Genomic DNA, 20,039 nt, shown 5'->3' on the forward strand with positions numbered 1-20,039 from the left:
GCCATGGAAACCCACTGGGGTAGCTGTAGGCAAGTCACACTCTCTCAGCCTCAGAGATAAGCAAAGGCAAACCTTCCCCTGAACAAATGTTGCCAAGTAAATCCCATGATAGGGGTCTTAGGATTGCCATAAATCAGAAACGACAAAGGCACACAACAATAAAAACACTTTTTTAAAAAACATGCTGAGAATTGCTGATGAAGCAGGCTCATTTGCTTTCCCCTTTTCTTTCTGTTGGAGGCAGCTGCTGTTTACCTTCTTTGTTGTAGGTAGGCTGACACAGCTATAGTAGAAATAGCTGGGATAGAATCAAATTCTTTTGCAAATCAGGCTTTATTACATTGTTTACTGCTGACACATTCCAGCAACCCAGCACTGAAACTCTTTGTTTCTCCAGTACTCCTTTACCATACCAATGCCCCCAATGCCATGCAGCTAAAAAAAATGCAGCTAGATAGAGAACAAGAAAGAAAAAGGCATGTTGAATTGAGATAAAAAGACTTTGTGAAAAGGAACTTCTTTGTCAGAGGTTTTGTTAATTGGGGTATGTCTGTTGATACCTCTATATAACTGCACAGAATGTCAATGTATAATTGCAGTGGTAAACAGAACTATAATGAAATATCTGTCTTCCTTTTTCAGATATCAGGCATGGGTCTATTTTGCATCTGTGTTTCAGTCTATTTCTTGTGGCATCCACTACTTGGCCTCTGTCTTCTTGGCTGTAACACCAAAGTTTGTATGCAGTCCCCCTGGGAATGTGACTGGTGTTCTGATTGACAATTCATCTACTTCAAGAATAGAGGATGCTTGGACACTTTGGACATCAACACAAAGTTACATCTTGGTCCAGCTAGGAAATGGAGAGGTTTGGGAACTTAATCAGTGCAGTAGGTTTCAACGAGAAGACACTTTGGAGTTTACTTATGCATACAGTAGCAACAAGACGGATTTCCCATGTACAGATGGATTCATCTATGACCAGAGCAAATGGCAGAGCACCATTGTTACAGAATGGGACTTGGTCTGTCAGCGTGAATGGCTCGCCAAATTAACACAGCCCACATTTATGCTGGGAGTCCTTTTTGGAGCTGTGATCTTTGGAGATATTGCTGACAGGTACTGTACTGAATTTGTCTGAACAAGCTTAGACGCCCAGGTTAAGAGCTGTCTTGATAATCCTGGGAAACCCTCATGTGTGCTGCCCAGTTCCTAATCTGAGACATCTTGCATCAGACATTTTGCATCCCACCTTGTCTATGATGTTTATCACACTATACTCTTATAGTGCTACTATTCCACTTTAACTGCTCTAGCTGCCTCCTGTTGCATTCTGGGATTGGCAGTTTTAAGGAGGGGTATTTAGAATTCTCAGGCAGTGAACTTCTAAACACCTATGTCTTTCATTTAGGAATTGTCTCCTAGGTCCTGATATGTATAGTGGGCCCTCAGTATCCAATGAGGTTTTGTTCCAGGACCCCCTGTGGACACCAAAATCTATGGATCCTCAACTCCCATTATATACGGGGTAATAAAATGGTATTCCTTAAATAAAATGGCAAAATCTAAGCTTGCATTTTGGAATGTATTTTTAAAAATATTTTCAAGCCATGGATGGTTGAATCTGTGGGTGCAGAATCCATAGATACAGAAGGCCAGTTGTAATGCTGTTCACCTGTCTATGTCTCTATTTGGGCTGGTTTGAACCTGCTGCACATAACTGAAATCTCATTTAAACCTGGCTCTTGGCCACTACCTATGCTATACTGCCATGCCATCTGAGCACTCATTTGGGCATAGGTATCCCTGGTGTTTTCACACAGTTTATGCATATAAAGAAGAATGGGTGATGAAAAGTGGCTAAATGGGATTCAAAGTGTCCCTCTTGACTCTTGCTTGCTCTTGACTGGGAATCCACAATTCCAGCTATTTTGAGGACTATTTCTATTGACTTGGGAGGGCTGTATTTCTGTTAACCACAGGGAAAACATCATTTAATCAAACAGTGATGATCATTGCTTGATTGATCTATTAAGTCCTATGACCTATGCATATCTATCCTGAGATGATTGAGTTTAGTGGGGCTTACTTACAGTGGGTTTGTAGAATCATAGAATCATAGAGTTGGAAGAGACCGCAAGGGCCATCCAGTCCAACCCCCTGCCATGCAGGAAATCCAGATCAAAGCATCCCAGACAGATGGCCATCCAGCCTCCGTTTGAAGACCTCCAAGGAGGGAGACTCCACTACACTCCGAGGGAGTGTGTTCCACTGTCGAACAGCCCTTACTGTCAAGAAGTTCCTCCTAACATTGAGGTGGAATCTCTTTTCCTGCAGCTTGCATCCATTGCTCCAGGTCCTAGTCTCTGGAGCAGCAGAAAACAAGCTTGCTCCCTCCTCAATATGACATCCCTTCAAATATTTAAACAGGGCTATCATATCACCTCTTAACTTTCTTTTCTCCAGGCTAAACATACCCAGCTCCCTACGGCATTCCTCATAGGGCTTGGTTTCCAGACCCTTCACCATTTTAGTCGCCCTCCTTTGGACACGCTCCAGTTTCTCAATGTCCTTTTTGAACTGTGGCGCCCAGAACTGAGACCTGAGGGGATCTCTTAAGACAGATATTTTGGACTACAACCCCTTTATCATTGGCCATGCTGAACTGGGCTTCTGACATTCATAATATCAGTAGGCTGAAAAGACTGGGGAGCTTAGTGCACAGTAAAATAAAGCGACTTACCACTCCCGATTTAAAGCCAAATGCAGTCTGCCTCCTGATTTTATTGCATAACTTTTCCCCCAAAACCACCATCTGGGTACAGCCCAGGGGGCAGCCTGAATTTGGGTTGAAATCAGTAGTAGTAAGTCACTTTATTTTGCTGTGTGCTAAGCTCCTGGCACTCACTCTGAATCCTGGAAAAAGGCATAGATTAAAGCTGCTGCCATGCTGCAAAATTAATGCAATTTGACACCAGTTTAACTATCATGGCTGAATCCTATGGAATCCTGGGAGGTATAGCTTGTCATGGCACCAGAGCTCTCTGACAGAGAAGCGTAAATGTCTTAAAAAATTACAAATCCCAGAATTCCACAGCATTAAGCCATGGCAGTTAAAGCAGTGTTATGCTTCATTCATTTTGCAGTGGAGATGCAGCCCAAGACTATCTGTCCATAGTAGTTAATGGACTAACTGGCAGTCTGCAGATGGAGCCACAGAGTTGAGAGCAGGCAGCAAGCAATGAGTACTGAACCTAAGAGTGGACTTAGTCAAAGAAGAGGTGCCATGGGGCTCAACCTGAGACCTTTCTTTGTGCTTTGCAATTGGCCTTCTGCCACTACTTCAACACCTATATCCTCCTTTCCATGAACAATGAAGACTAGAGTGCTCTGTTGGGGTTTAGTAAAAAAAAATAAATACACAAGCTTTTTTCTGTGAAACAGAGGCGGGATACAGACGGGCAAAAAGGGGTGTATTCATGACGTCATGAAGGTAGAGCCTTCAGACGGGCCTTACCTGAATGCTGCCATGAACACGCCCCCCGCACGCCCCAAGCGGGAAGAAGCGGCATTAAAAAGGTGCTGCTTTTCTCCGCTTCTTTTCCGTTTGATGCGCAGCTGCGCAGCTCCGTCTGTAAGCTGCTGCACCAGTACGCCAGAATTGCTACGCCGCTAATTTAAGTTGCCCATTTAAAAGCTCCGTGTCTGCTGCGTCGCATAATGAGTCAGGGTCCTGGAACATGCGCAGTTTGCAGTCAGGCTTTAATTGCAGCGTCAGCTGCCATGCAGGTGTGGAAGCTGCAGCACAGCTGCAGCGCATTTTAAGACTCGTAACCCTAACCCTAACCCTAACCCTAGAGCAACATGTACGCATGCGCTGCTTGGAAAGTTTGGACTTTAAAGTGAACCCCTACACACATTCCTGTGCCATTTTCACCTAACAATAAAAAACGCTAAAACTGTAAATATTTACATATATACAAGGGAGGTGATGGGGGATGGCAGGGGGACAGCGGTGGCAGCGGAGACAGCTGTAGCTGTGCATTGCAGATTCAGCAGGAGCGCGGGGACCAAAGGAGAGGAGGCATCTATGATGCTGGTGACACTGGCAAAGTGCAAGCGGACAAGGATGCCAACACCAGCTGATCACCAGCTGGCAGGAGACCACCATTGTTCTTGGGCAGAGCGGGGGGAAAAGTTTTAAAGGGGCTTGGGCACTTTAAATGTGCCCATAGGCTTTCTGCCGCCGCTGCTTAGCGCTGCAGCTGCGCAGCTGCGCATCCGCCAGCCGGCAAAAGAAAAAAAAAAGCCCCGTTTTTGGCCGCCCGTGAGGAAGCTGCCTCTCTCTTTGCAGCATCCTCCGAGGCGGCGGTTTGGAAACTCCGGGTCTGAAACGGCCCCAGGTGAGGCGTCTTCACTGCCCCCCATGTGGAAGCCCCATCTCCTGAGCCACGCCCCCGGGGTGGGCGGTCTAGAGGCTCCGTATTCAGCAGAATACACCTCCAAGACGTCTTCCCCTGCCCGTCTGTATCCCGCCAGACTACTTTCTGGCAACATAGAAAGGGGTCTGTGTCTTGTTACTTGTTGCTATCTTTGCCAGGCATTCATTCTGTTTTCTAACACTTTTGGCTTGTTGGTCCTGACCACTGCTGTGTTGTTTTATGTACAGCATGTTCTGGTCATCTAGTAGATTTATATGTGGTTGATTTATTTATTTTTCCTGGAGAAAACCACTTTTATGGCCTTCTCCTCCATGGCCCTGAGAATGTATTTGCCAAAATGCATTCTTGCTTTGGTTTTCATATGAAGTATGAAACATGCCTTTGCTTGGTTTCAAGATGAGTAAAAACTAGTGTGCAGAACCATGTGGCTTTCTAGATGTTGTTGAACTGCAGCACCAAGAAACCCTAGCCAGGATAGTCAATGATAATGAATGCTGGGAGTTGCAGTTTATCAACATCTGGAGGGATATTATGATTCCCATCCCTGATGTAGCACTTCCCCAAGTCAAACATTCTTTAAAATTTTACAGTCCTTAAATTACATGCTCTCCCCTGCCAAAATCAATGGGATGTAGAAACTTTGAACCTTGGTTGCTTGGGGCACTATTTATTTACACAGTTTTATGGAATAATCCATTGTATGTTCACTTGGAAATGGGTCTCTTTCTGTTCCCACTGATCCCAGGTAAGCAGGAGCACCACATTGTTGCTGGAGAAGACTTGTACTATGTAGCATGATAGACCTATTGCTGTGATATCCTGCTTCTTGCATCCTGTTGGCATCTGTTTGGCCAACCTTGGATACAGGATATTGGGCTGAATAAGACTCTGCTCTGAGGTATCACATCTAATTTTTCATTGTACAGAGGACTGTAGTCTTATGCTCCAATCCTATACATGCCTACTCAGAAATTAGCATGACTGAGGTCAGTGAGACTTTATTTACAGGTGTGTGTAGGACTGTAATTTGTAACATTGGATGGCTCTCAAACATGTGCCTCCTGATGTTGTTGGACCTCATCTCCCAGAATCTTTCACGATTGGCCATGCTACTTGAAGCTTCAAGGAACTGAAGTCCATCAACATCTGGTGTCCCAAATGTGGAAACCACTACATTATGTGTTTCAGGTGGCATAGATCAGAACAAGTAACCCAGTGTCAGTAAATCACATGTGGCCCTCAAGGCTATTTCTGTGCCCCTATGTTCTTCACCAAGCCAGGTTGCTGAAACACAGAGACAAATCATGGTGCTGGTATTTGGTGGCAAATTCCTAAAAACCATGAAAGCAAACAGACAATTCTTTCTTGATAAAGGCTTTCATAGTTTGCTTCTGAAATTCAGGGGCAAACCAGTTATAAAACTAATTAAAACAAAACTTTCCTCCTTGTTTTAATGGGTGTAATTAATTTCTTGCTGAAATTCAGCAACATTTTTTGCTGGTAAATTTTGGTGCATTCCATGACTGAGCAAGGATTTGAACCCTGGTGTCTCTCATTCTTGACCTTACATCTATCTGCTAAGCAGCACTGGCCATATACATCATGATAGTCAAGGGAGGCGTGGATCAATACATTGAAATTCTTACCTGGCAGTTACAGTTCACAAGGCCTTCTGTCTGGTAGAATGAACATATTGGAGAAAGAGAGACTGAATGCTTCATTCTATCCAGCATAGAAACCCAGCAGACTGGGAGAGGAAGAAAGCATCATACTCTGCACTAGAAGAAGAAATAAAAATTCTGCATGCCTGTTCATCAAGCTAGTCATTTTTAATTTTTGGAAGCTAGTAGTGTCTGTGGGTTTGTTTATAAGTCTGAGTCACAATACCCATGCCAGTATGATGACAGATTTTCTGTCATTAACTAGTGTTAAAGTCACTTTCCTCTGTGACAAAAATGGTCTTATGAACTGCAGGTTCATTGCAGGGCAGGCAATAGACTAGGAAAAATCATATATCAAATTAAAATCAGATTGCATTTGAGAGAAGGAAATGCTTGAGGAATGTGGTTCCTTTGCAGTTCCTTGTCTCAAATATTGATTTACCTTGTCTCTGCTATACACATTCTCCAATCTTGTCTTGGTCACAGAGGGTCTTGACAGACCGCCCCAAAGGGGTGGTGTGATGCCATCCCTTTCGTAGCCAGATCACGTCCACAGTAACCACATGCCACGGCCCCAATCCAGTTTTTTCAGGGCGCAAATAGAATTTTGCTATCCATGGGATGGGGGTGTCTTGGAACCAAACCACAGCAGATACCAAGGGCCCATTGTAGAGATAATGCAAGGCAAAACAAATGGAGAAGATGAGTAGGAAGAACAACAACTTGGCTGAAAAAATCTTAGAGAAGGGTTTGGACGAAATGCAGTCTATTTATTCAGAACAGCCAGAATGAAAAACAATTTTACCATGATGATGTCCAGCCTATAATAGAAGTGGAATAATAAGAAACTTCTCCTAGTTTAGTATGTATGATTTTTATTATTATGCATGTCTTTCTTCTCTATATTCCATAGAATGGGGAGACGGAACATCATGTGGTTCACAAGCACTGGCCAGTTTATATTTGGCATTGCTGTGGCATTCACATTTGACTATATTAGCTTTGTGATTGTCCGTTTCCTCCTTGCAATGGTAAGTGCTCGGGTTTATCCTGCTTTTGAAACAAATTGTCTTCACTATTTTAAAAAAAATCTTTATTAGCCTTTCTATAGTGCTTTCTAACTGCACTTTCTAGTTACGCCAAATTTCTTAGATTTAAACTAAATTGATTTTACTGGAAATTCACTGACTCTAAAATAGGTACTGCTTATTAAGGCCACAAACCAAAAGCTTCCTTTGGAAACCAGGGAATATTGCCTACCATTTTAAAATATAAACTGACCTTAAATGTATACAAATACAATCCAGCACTACAGTTCTCTTTGGCTGGATTGTACCCTTTGTTTGTATCCAATATTCCTGATTCATTTGTTCTTGGAGCACCACTTTCCTCTTTGTTGCAGATTGAGGACTTTTGAGATATTGAACTTCTGCAAGCCTTTAACCATTTTTTCCTAATTTGTCTAATTGCAGGAGACTAGATTGAAACCATTTTCTCTTTTCTTGTTTTTGTTTCTTTTCCACGCTCAGGTTTCAAGTGGCTATCTGGTTGTAGTGTTTGTTTATGTGACTGAGTATATTGGCATAAAGGCTCGCACGTGGGCATCCATGCAAGTCCATGCATTTTTTGCAGTGGGAATTATGGTTGTGGCCCTGGTAGGCTACTTGTCACCGACATGGTGGGTCTACCAGATCGGCCTTTCCATTACAACGCTCCCCTTTGTCTTGTGCTGCTGGATGCTCCCTGAGACACCCTTCTGGCTGCTCACAGAGGGAAGATTTGAAGAAGCACAAAAAGTAATTAACACAATGGCAAGATGGAACAAAGTAAGCACTCCTTGTAAAATTTCTGAACTGTGTTCAGTCCAAGATGGTCTTGTCAGTAGCAGAACGGGTGATAATGACAATTCTCCCGTGAAGAAGCACAACATCTTAGATCTGTTCCGTAACTGGCACATTGCGAAAAGGACAATCACAATCTGGCTGGTTTGGTTCACTGGGAGTTTAGGATATTATGTATTCTCCCTCAGTTCCGTGAACCTTGGAGGCAGTGAATATTTAAATCTGTTCCTCATAGGTAAATATTGTTTGATGTAACTTACTATATTTGCAACGAAAATACAGCTTTAGCTTTTACAGTATTTTCTAATGTCTTGTAATTGTCACAATCAGAAGTCATTTTCAAATCCTTTCATTCTTCAGTCTGATCGGTAGGATGAGGCATATGCTTTTATCTCTACTTTGACCATGGGTTGCTGTTGATTTTCAAACTCATTTATACCATCATGCACTTTTGCAGTGTAGTATCCATTTGACAGTCAGTGTTTTGCATGTGTGCTCTGCTAGATAACTGCATGTGGTTATGTTTCAAGCAGAGCCATGTCTACGGACATGGGGGATAGACAGTGTGTGCTGTGAGGGCCTGGCCAGCTTAGATACATTCTGGACATCTGTTCAAAATGTTCACTTTTCATTACGTCTCTGGCCCTTTTACTTGTGAGGTTATATGAGAAGTCTGTAGGTGGTATTTCTCATGAACAAGTAGTACAGCATCATAATCTGTTCAGGACAGAACCACCATTTGAGAGGTGTTTTCATGATTTGTGGGGTGGAGATGTACCTGCAGCACCTAGGAAAGCATCCAAATAGAACCAGAAGGAATCATTGGTCATGTACTGCTGTTGTTTGTGTTGCTTGGTGAGAGAGTTGTACAAGAAACAAGTGGTAGGTAGAGGTGGGTGCCCTCCCCTCACATATCTTGCAAAAGAATATGCAGAGTTTGGGAATGTTACATTTTTGGACTACAGTTTCCAGAAACCCTCAGCCAGCATGCTTTTCTCATGGACTGGTATTATCAGCTTAAGGCTTTGCTCAAGAAAATGAACTAGGATTACATTGGAGTTAATATGTGTTCAACAGATAATGGTTGTGGCAGTGTGTGCTTCTATAATAGAAAATATTATTTAGGGTTTTTAGGAGGGATGTGTCAAATCTATTGGAGTTGTGGGTTAATCCCTTGAGGATTCAGCCTAATAATAATGATGATGATAATAATAAGTTGTGTTTATTGTTAGGATGTATTTAGAATTCTGGTGGTAGTCACAAATGCTCCAATTAACTGGCAATCCAAAGATATCTTGCATCCCACACTAAAGAATATGACAGGGTGTTAGTAGCATATGAAAGTTTACCTTGTCCATAATACATTGGATGAGGGAGAAAACATGGGAAAAGATGGTTAATAATAGCTGTTTTTATGTAAATAACTTTTCCTAAATGGTATATGTATTTTCACATTCATTATATTTGCTCTCATTGTACCTGTACTGAGAGCGAGTAGAACTGAGGCACAGAGATTTGACATGTTGAATTTATAACTGAACTGGGATTTGGACCAGGGAATTTCTTGACTGAAGCTGTTGGAGGGCTCTCATTCATAGGGTTGTCATAAGTCAAAGTCAACTTGATAGCAAATAACAATAAACCATGCTTTGCCTGTTCCCTGTCAATAAAGCTATGAATCCAGAGATGGAATCAAAATTGCGTGGAAGCACCAGTGAACACATTTTAATGTGAATTCTCTAATGACAGGTGTGGTGGAGCTTCCTGCATATGTGATTGCTTGCATAGGAATGGAGAAACTGGGACGAAGGAACACGTTGATTCCATTCCTTATATCAAGTGCCGTGATCTGTGCTGTAGTAATGCTGATACCTCAAGTAAGTGACTTGTATCTGCATCCATCCAAGCACAGAATAGGCCTCCAAAAGCAACAGGGTATTTCTTAAAAGCAAGAGAATCTAGTCATGGCATGTGTGATGCTGTATGTTTTTTTGCAACCCAGTTCTGCAGATTTACCAATGCATATTCAACTTGAATGAGTGCCGTAGTGTAGCTGGCCTCCAGCTGCCCAGAATGCATTTACAAATGTAGTGGAAATGAACTGTTTCCAGTATTTCTGTATTTTACCCATAATAATTTTAAAAGAATTTGTTGCATTGCTCATTAAGGTACAATGAAAAATAATGAATTAAAAGTAACTCCCCCTTTCTTTTAAAAACAAGTAACTGCTTGCATTGGCCACTGCATTCCCATCACATTACTCAGTTGTGCAGGCTGGGTAGGTTTGTGTTGTATTTTATTCATTTTTTCTATAAAATAAGGGTCCCACACTGTTTAGAGGTGTGTCAGAGTTTGTCTGCGGCCTCTCTGACAATTGAAGACATGCTCATTCAGCACTATGCTGACTGGGCACTCCAAGAAAGGTTGCTGTAGTGGCTAAAGTCACTCCAGGAAATGGCTGAAATGCTCACTTCCTTTTCAGAAAAAGGTTCAGTCAAGCTTTTAAAAAAAGATCCCCCCAACAACACAAAACGAAGCACAATGACCCATATTCCCCTTCCCAAAGTTTAGGAGAGACACAGTGGGACATTTGGAGGCAAATGTCTCCCAATGGAGTGGGGGTTAGGGGCCATAAAATATCTGGGGGAGCACATGTAGCCCCTTTACTGTGCTTTACACACCCTTGAAAGCTGGGTTATTTACTAAACCAATGGTTCTCAAACAGTGGAGCAAGGACCCCTGGGGTGTGTGTGCGAGAGTTGTTCAAGCAGGAGGTGCAAGACTTGGAGGCCGTGATCCCTCTAACTCCCTTTTCCAAACTTTTTATGTGTAAAATTTATATGAGCATTGAGTTAAATATTGAATATACCTAAATAAAACAGCTTTAAAGAATAATGTTATTTCCCTATAAAATGTTAAAATACAAATATATATGTGCGAATGAAAGTAGGCACATTAAATAGAGAAAATATCTTTATTTATATACTGTATCAAGTGGGGTTAGCACAACATCCACATGTAGATATAAAGGGGCAGGGTTGCAAGGGCAAACGTTCAGTGCCACTGAACTAAAGGAAACAAGGCCCTTACCTACCTCAAAATGATTAAAATATGTAATAGTTTATGTTTAAATGTTTAGTTAAGATCAAAATGATGACATAAAAATAGAAAACGACCATAGGTAAGATGATTCTCCTCATGCTTTCTTAATTGTTTCTTTTTAACAGGATTTCAGTATTCTAATTATTGTAGCAAATATGGCTGGAAAGTTTGCAATAGGTGTTGCATTTGGCCTTACGTACCTGTATACAGCTGAGCTGTATCCAACAGTAGCACGGTAAGTGAAAATATATTTTTCCTTATAATTAGAACTGGGTTCCATAGGTCTGCTATGTGAAAACATTTTCTGTTACAGCAGTATCCCTTTAAAGTGGATGGTCTCTCTCTCTCTCTTGTTCAGGTCTCTAGCTGTTGGAAGTGGGAGCATGATATGCCGAGTAGGAAGTGTGGTAGCACCATTTTGTGTCTATTTGTCAAGCGTTTGGATCTTCATGCCACAGGTAAACGACTATTCTAATAATACACCAGCAATGTAGGTATAGGAACCATCAGTTACTGAACTGGTCTATAGCTGGCCTGAGCCCTGTGCTTGGAAATCTCTTCCTCTGTGTGTTTAAATTTGTAAACATGCTTTAACTTAATCAATGCAGGTTCCACTATTTATTTAGGGCATTGTGCAATGCACTGACTTGAACAAGTGTCTGGAGTATTAATTTTCTTGATTCTAATTTAAAAGACAATCAGTTATCTCTGGTTCTTTGAAGTATGTAGCAATGACTTCTGCCATCTCAGAGGCTTAAAGTACTGTACTCAACTATAAATTGACCTCATGTATAAGTTGAGGTCAGATTTTGAGGCCAAAATTATGGATTTTGCCATGACCCATGGATAAAACTTGGAGGCTCCTTCAGTGTGTGTATGAGTGCATATGGCAAGAGAGACTTTCAATGAGGCTTTTTGCTTCATTGTTTCAGCCAGAGGCATGGACAGGAAGGGGACCCTTAAACAAACAGCATATCAGTCAGTCACCCAGGACTCTTTCTGCTTGGCTATTTCTTGCTAAACTCCTCTCCGCACCACATGGGGAAATCTGAAAGAGCTGCTATCACGTTTCCATAGTTACCCATAAATAAGTTGACCTGGGATTTTGGGGTCAATGTTTGGGTAAGCCATCATCTCCCCCCATGTTGTACAGTAAAAATAAAGTTAAAATATATAACAAGATAGGGACTACATGGAAAAGTGTAAAAGAGAATCTAAAAACTGGTAGCATTAAAAATATCCCTGTTAAATAGTTTAAGGTATGGGATAACAAAAGGCCTCCTAATATGGGAAAAATGACAAAGCAGATGTCAGGTAAGAGTCAGCATGGTATAGTGGTTTGAGCATTGGACTAGGACACTGCGAGATCAGGGTTCTAATCCCCACTCAGCCATGGAAACCCTCTGGGTTACCTTAGACAAGTCACACTTTCTCAGCCTCAGGGGAAGGCAAAAGCAAACCCTCTCGGAACAAATCTTGCTGAGAAAACACTATGATAGTTCACCTCTGGGTTGCCATAAGTTGGAAATTACTTGAAGGCACACAACAAGAATAGTTGTCAGTTAACCTGTCTGATGAGAGAATTCAACAAATGGTGTGCTACCACTGTGAAGGCCCTTTTGCTTGTCATCATTTGTCTGACTTCTAAAAGTACGGTGTCTGGATGATTCTGGGCAGAGGCAAATTAATGTGGAGATATGTATTCCTTAAGATACCTTGGCCTGGTTGTGCCCACGGTTTCCAACAGTATTTTGGGGTTGTGCATATTCTCTCCCCTAAAGCATGTTTTTTTTCTGTCCTTTGGAAGTTACTTCTTAAAATAAATTTGTTGTATTAATTATTACAAGCCTCCAAAAAGTAATCCATTACTAGTGGAGAAGGTGGGTAGTTTGTTGTATTATTAGTTACTTTTTCATAAGTTTTTAAAGATTAGGAATGATAGGATAATGGCATAAGGGCTGAATAATATTTCTAAAAATGCTGTTAAAAGAAACAGAAACTAACAAGAAAACAGTAATTATACCAACCATCTTCAGTTAACAAAATTGCCACTCAGTATCTTTGATATGTAACTTCAAACACCTTTGTTTGAAAAACCTTGCTTGATAACTAATTTATTTGTAACTCATTACTTTCAAGCTCTGTTCTTTCAATAAATGTTACATCTTCTCTCTGAGACGTATGTAAAATATCCTGGGAGGGACACTACTTGTACAAGTGAAATAACTTGTAAGAAAGTCCACTCCTGTTTCTGCTCAGTCTTTATAACTTAATTCATTTATATCATTGTAGTAATTATAGCACCTTGCTTCACTTTTTATTGCAGTTAACATCTTCTGTTTTCATTAAATTTATTTTCTTCTAGTTGATTGTTGGCGTTATAGCTTTCGTGAGTGGACTTTTAACATTGATGCTGCCAGAAACTCTTGGAAAACCATTGACAAATACATGGGAAGAAGCTGCAGAACTAGATAGGCGTGTCAACAAAAAGAATAGTTCAGAAAAATTTGTTCCAGTACAAGGTGATGCAGCAATGGACAAAATTGAAATGTTGAGTCAAGAGAGACATGTCCTTGATGCATAAGATGGTCCTTTTTGTTGTTTTGTTTTGAGCTCTTTTATTTGCAATATGCAGCCATCTGGTTATAGTATATTTACCCTTGCAGTTCATATACACTCTCAGCAAGAGAGGCATGAGAACTGCAAACTTGCTGACAATTTTTTATGAGCACAGAATCTTGGCAATAGTTACATTAAGCAATGTTAATTTTATGAAGTATTCCTGCCAATGATTCATTAAGAAAATCTTCAGAATTCCTCTTTTGATTCCTTCCGGTGTTCTCTGTCACATCTGTCATGTTTTAACTCCACCTCAACTCTTGTATTGCAAACAAGCAAGCCTAGGAAACGATGAATCCAGGCATGTTCCTAGGGATGTAGACACTGCAGGATGAAACACTCATTATTGCAGGCGTTTCTTAGTAAATGGAAAACGGATTATTTTAAATATCACACTCCAGAAAACCTTTTCTGTTCCATTCTCTATACACTGCCTAAGTAATTTATTTTCTGAATAAAATAAGATGAATAAATTAATAAATATTTCAATTAAAATATTTGACTTTTAATACAAATTGGAACATATGGCTTTATATGTTTAGGAGAAAAGGGCATGAGAACACGTAATGTGCAGACAGACATGACTCATTACTGACTGTGAATGATATAAAGTACTCTTCTTTCCAACTCACAGAAACTGTGTTCTGTTAAGTGTGGTTTAGGAATAAAATCTTAATACCATTACGCTTAAAGACCAGAAAAATCAATAAGGAAAAAAACCCCAAGAGTGTTTTATATACAGAATAAATTTGCTGCAACAACACTTTTGGGGTGGAGATAACAAAGGATTTTTCTCAAGTTATACATGAAATATATTATGGATGAAGATACCCCCCCCCAAACAATGCTAGGAAAATTGAGTTTCAGAACACAACCCTATATATTTGTCCTCTAGTGGTGGCTGGTGCTCATTTAGGCTGGAAGGGCAGAGAAGCCAATGGTGACAGAAGGCAGAGGTAATGACTAAGGCCAGTGGCAAAAATGATTATTACTCACACATATAAGCAGGCATTCTTTGGATTGCCTCCATAACCAACTTGCCTCCTCCACTTGACAGCTACTCTGGTCTGTATGCTTTACTCAGTCTACCTGGAAGGGAAAGGCTGAACGTCAGCATGATTCAGGATGGGCTGATGAAGTATTTTATGAAGGAATTATCTAATTCCAATGAAGGAGGGGTTGAATAGGTTCCCATGACACACATATTCTTACATATCTTGAAAAAAGAACAAGTGATGCTGAATGTCCCTGCTGTTCTATACCAAATTTTGTCTAGTAGGGGAAAAACTGAGTAAGTGAAAAGAGCAAAGGTATTTTCCTGGCCTTTCCCAATCAATGTACTGTTCCAGGTTGCTTTCTTGCATCATCCCCACTGTTCCCTGTTGTCCGGGATTGCTGCCAGCAATCTCTGACTTATGTTGATAACCAAGCCTGCAGCCAACACGTGTAGGCAAAACAAACCTTGTGGAGAAGCAGTCAAAGAGCAAGCCGAGGAAACAAGCCGATGTCGGGGCTGCAGAAAGTCAAGCGTGCCGAAAGACGAGCCGAAGTCAGGAAGCCAGAAAGCAGCATGGTCAAAACAGTCCGAGGTCACAATAGCCAAGAGATAACAAAGGTCCGGTCCGAGGTCAAGATAACAAAGTAGCAAGGTAACAAGATGTCAGGAGCTAGAGCGACAGCAATCACACCAAGGGCTCATGCAATAAACTCTAGCAACAAACTCAAACCTCTCTGCCACTTAAATCAGGGAAACTCTCCCTCGAGCCACCTGAGGCTGGTTTGCTAATTGTCTTTCTGCAATCCTCCTGGATCTGCGCCTGCAAGCACTCTCGGCCCTTCTCTCTTGATAAGAAGGCACCTGCAGGCACGCCTCATCTCCAGAGTCACCACTAGGCTGTGGCACCATAGAAGGCCTTTCCTCAGCACTAGGACCTGGTTGGACCTCCTGCTCTGGGGCTGGGGAAGCACAGCTGGGACCTGGCAGAGCAGAACTAACACCTGGCGTAGCCTCAATCAGCCCTTGCTCTGGAGGAGGCTCATCCTCCTCCTCATCCTCCGAGAGCTCATCTTGGCTGGCCATGACACCTGTACCATAATATTTTTTGCTACTGTCTTGCTTTTGTGTTCCTGAACTTCTGCAGCTCCAACATTTTTTTCAATCTTATTGAGAATACCACACTACCATAACCCAACCTAAGATGCCAAGGTAGCATGAGTGTCAGGTATTGGCTGACCTCTAGTGATGTCTAAAATCCCTCAAAACCAGTATAAAATCACTAGGATATAGGGGTATGGATAGCCACTCAAAAGTGGTGGTCCCTGGATCAGTGCTAGTCCATGAGTTTTCAGGTGTTAATCCCTGGAGACTTTTCAGGAAATTAAGAAAAGTAGTTGTACTGTAGTCAACGGGCACAAATATGGTACCCGTGCCTTACACAATGGGGGGGCATCCTGTTGATCCCCCACAACAGGTAGGTTAAGAAGGACTGGACTTAAATTCTTCCTCTGTCTTGCACACAGAGGCATTTTCTCTTATATACACACAAGGCAGGCATTTTGTCCAAAGTAACTATGATGATGGAGGTCCATTGTTGTAGTTACATCTCACAATATCACTGGCCCAAAACCTGCCTTTACAAATTGACAGGATCCTTGCCAGGCCTTCTGACTAGTTAGCAGACTTATGGAGCAGGTGAAGGTAGAAAAAGCAATGTGTCTCTGGGCACTGCAGATTGGGGTGCTGTGGAATGACATCTGCAGCACTCTTCTGGTTGCATGGTGTAGTGAGAACCACTTATGTCCCATGACTGGGAGGATGCTGCAGATGTCATTCCCCAGCATAATAATAATAATAATAATAATAATAATAATAATAATATGTTTTATTTATAGACCGCTATTCCGCAATGATCATAGTGGTGTACAGTAAAAATTGTAATACAATACAAAATACAAGGTGACAGTTAAAGGAGGGAGAAGTCTCGTCCTTCAGGCAGTCCCTGATGTTGCTGGGTCTGCCTGATTGCTCCCTCTGAGGCCGAGATGACAGTTGAGGAGGGAGGGGCCTCTTCCTTCAGGCAGTCCCTGATGTTGCTGGGTCTGCCTGATCGCTCCCTCTGAGGCCAAGATGACAGTTGAAAGAGGGAGGGGCCTCTTCCTTCAGGCAGTCCCTGATGTTGCTGGGTCTGCCTGATCGCTCCCTCTGAGGCCGAGATGACAGTTAAGGAGGGAGGGGCCTCTTCCTTCAGGCAGTCCCCGATGTTGCTGGGTCTGCCTGATCGCTCCCTCTGAGGCCGAGATGACAGTTAAGGAGGGAGGGGCCTCTTCCTTCAGGCAGTCCTTGATGTTGCTGGGTCTGCCTGATCGCTCCCTCTGAGGCCCAGATGACAGTTAAGGAGGGAGGGGCCTCTTCCTTCAGGCAGTCCCCGCTGTTGCTGGGTCTGCCTGATCGCTCCCTCTGAGGCCGAGATGACAGTTGAAAGAGGGAGGGGCCTCTTCCTTCAGGCAGTCCCTGATGTTGCTGGGTCTGCCTGATCGCTCCCTCTGAGGCCAAGATGACAGTTGAGGAGGGAGGGGCCTCTTCCTTCAGGCAGTCCCTGATGTTGCTGGGTCTGCCTGATCTCTCCCTCTGAGGCCCAGATGACAGTTAAGGAGGGAGGGGACTCTTCCTTCAGGCAGTCCCTGATGTTGCTGGGTCTTCCTGATCACTCCCTCTCTTGTTCTGCAGCACCTTGGAAACACTTTGGTTAGAGTTCTGTCAGGCTGCAAAGATATGTTTTGGGGGGCATGTTCAGTCCTTCATGATTGTGAATGTAAATCCTCAGCAGTTACAAGAGTGTAAGGCCAATTTACAATCATAACTGCTGAACAAGATACCAGCCTTCATTTCTTTTTCTCATGCAGCCTCATAAACAGAGGCAAAGAGTTTGCTCAGTTATCCTAAAGAGGCACCTTCCTACTCCCCTCCACTTTCCTGGTGCTTCTCTAATCTTGCCCTCCTCCCACTCTTACCTCTTTTACTGTCACCTGTTGCTGCTACTCCTGACCATGCTTTCTTTATCCCACACTACTATTTCAAACCTCCACTGTTATTTCTAACCCAAATTGCTTTTTCTACCTTCACCTGCTCCATAAGCCTACTAACTAGTCAGAAGGGCTGGATTACTTGAAAGTAAGAAAGGCCTGTTATTATTTTACTACACATTTGCCATGGCAACCACTCCATCTCAAGCAGCTAAATCCAGTTTGAAGAAAACCAGGAAGACTGAATCTGGGTCCCTTTCATACTACACAGCTATGGCACTATGACTCCGCTTTTACTGCTATGGCTCCATCCTATGTAATCTTGGGATTTGTAGTTCTGGGAGGAGAACCTGAATTCTCAGCCAGAGAGCCTAGTGCCTCTGACCAGACTACAATCCCACGCTGCTGGATTCCATAGGGAGTTATAGCATGATTATAGAAGCACTGTACTATTTGTATAGTGTGAAAGAGCATCTGGTTTCCAAAGGAGGAAAGCAGGCAAAGCTTGTTTGGTGCTCTAGAGTGGGCCTTCACTTTGCTCCCTGTGGAGATACTTTGATAAGTCTTGGAGAGGGGAAGCAGATACCTAGGTAAATATAGTAGTGAGAGAATGTGGCCTCCCAAAGACCTCTCTCATTGCCAGAAGGACCAGGATAGTTAGGCCTTTAAATACATGCAGATATGGGTGCAGAGAAATGTAAAAATGAACTCCCCCATTCAAGCAGAGTTATTGAAGGAAAACTATTAGAGAAACCAAGTAATGCACCTTATCTCCTTATCTCATTTTTATTTGGGGGCAAGTGTTAGGATTTGCAGAATGGTGTCCCTGGCATCACAAGATGGAATTATAACAAGAGTGCTCACAATCAAAGCACACCCAACAGATGGCCATCCACTCTGCTTTAAAGAGGAGAAGCAGCATATTCCACTGTTGAACAATTCATATCTTCAGGAAGTTCTTCCTAATGTTTAGGATGCTCCTAAATGTTCCTAAGGTGGACTGTCTGGAGAAAAGGGGCAGCATCTTCTTACTGACATGCCTGAGAGCAAGGGTGGCTTACACATGGGTATGTCTCTTTTTGGATGGAGTACAAAGAGATATCCTTCTCTAGCCCTTTGCACTTGGTCCAAATGTCCCCCCCCCCCATGCAGCTGTCAAGCCCCAGGATGGGCCACTGCTCTTGCTTGAGGTGTGGGGAGGAAAGCAATTCAGGAGATAATGCAGCTGTTCTGTATTTCCATGGGAAAGACAAGGAAGATACACTCTGTCTTGCCCTATCTGAGTCAAGATCAGGTACTCCTTCACCATCTGAATTGCCTTCCCCACAGCTAAACATTAAGCTCCACTTGCTCATTGTAGGACCTTATCCCTGCTTTCTAATGGGCCTGTCCTTATCCAGCTCCATCACCTTCAGCCACCCAAAGGTCTCCTGCAACCTTTTCTGTAAAACCCTGAAACTCCCTCCTAGACTGTCGCTGTGTGACCATTTCCCTGTTGTTGTGTGCCTTCAAGTCCCTTCCAACTTATGGTGGCTGTAAGGCAAACCTATCACAGGTTTTCTTGGCCACCTTTGTTCTGAGGTGGTTTGCCATTGCCTTCTCCTGAGGCTGAGCGCATATGACTTGCCTAAGGTCATCCAGTAGGTTTCATGGCCAAGCTGGGGATTGAACCCTGATCCCCAGAGTCAAAGTCCAACACTCAAACCATTATACCACACTTCCTTTCTTCAGATTCCTCCTCATAACACTAATTTTCCACACTGCCTTTGCATCAGCCATTCCTGTCATTAACAAGCAAGCTGCATGCGGACTGTTCAGTTCAAGCCATCACAACTTAGTGAGAGACTAATTATACAGTCCCATGCTTTCCTGAGAGTAAGCCCCACTGACCTCAGTAAGACTTACTTTTGACTAGACATATATAGAACTGTGCTTCAAATTACAACAAGGAGTGGAAAGGAGCAGACTGATGCCAAGGCTTCCCAGGGAAGGAAGGATTTTGGAAAGACACAAGGCTTTGAGGTACTTGTCAAATGCTCTCTTTTGCAGTAGGAATGCTATCCGCTTCCTCAGACATCAGACTGCCCCCAGAATCCCTATGTATGCAACACACATACCCTTTGTTGGGGGGAGTGTGCCCTTCTGTAGACAGGTTGAGTCTCCCTTATCCAGAATTCAGAAGTCAAAATACCCCAATATCCCAAATGGTCACATGGGTGGCTGAGACAGTGGCACCTTTACTTTCAGTGCATGCAAACTTTTGTTTCATGCACAAAATGATTGCAAAAAATATGGTGTATAAAATGACCTTCAAGCGATGTGCATACAAATCATAAACAAAGATACCAAAC

General features: G+C 42.6%; 1 protein-coding gene and 1 long non-coding RNA gene across 3 annotated transcripts in view; one reads left to right on the plus strand and one right to left on the minus strand.

Moving 5' to 3' along the window:
- SLC22A16 (solute carrier family 22 member 16) overlaps positions 1-13,645 on the plus strand; it is a 33,662-nt gene extending 20,017 nt beyond the window's left edge. The window contains exons 2-8 of the mRNA XM_089530579.1: positions 643-1,119; positions 7,017-7,134; positions 7,633-8,179; positions 9,694-9,821; positions 11,172-11,281; positions 11,405-11,504; positions 13,412-13,645. Of these exons, the coding sequence (XP_089386705.1) occupies positions 643-1,119; positions 7,017-7,134; positions 7,633-8,179; positions 9,694-9,821; positions 11,172-11,281; positions 11,405-11,504; positions 13,412-13,630 (1,699 nt within the window). The 3' untranslated portion in view covers positions 13,631-13,645. The remainder of the gene's footprint in view (positions 1-642; positions 1,120-7,016; positions 7,135-7,632; positions 8,180-9,693; positions 9,822-11,171; positions 11,282-11,404; positions 11,505-13,411) is intronic.
- LOC149311219 (uncharacterized) overlaps positions 1-20,039 on the minus strand; it is a 28,424-nt gene that overhangs the window by 1,816 nt on the left and 6,569 nt on the right. The window contains exons 2-3 of one of the 2 annotated variants that reach the window (XR_016281760.1): positions 14,662-14,754; positions 13,903-13,989 (exon numbers count right to left, since the gene is read on the minus strand). This is a non-coding gene — a long non-coding RNA (uncharacterized LOC149311219). Of the gene's footprint in view, positions 1-13,902; positions 13,990-14,661; positions 14,755-20,039 lie in introns of those variants that run through there. The other variant, XR_016281761.1, reaches the window with a different exon arrangement.

This window comes from Sceloporus occidentalis, unplaced genomic scaffold (genome assembly GCF_023333645.1).
Source record: "Sceloporus occidentalis isolate IW3139 unplaced genomic scaffold, rSceOcc1.0.p SCAF_6, whole genome shotgun sequence".
Taxonomy (NCBI): domain Eukaryota; kingdom Metazoa; phylum Chordata; class Lepidosauria; order Squamata; family Phrynosomatidae; genus Sceloporus; species Sceloporus occidentalis.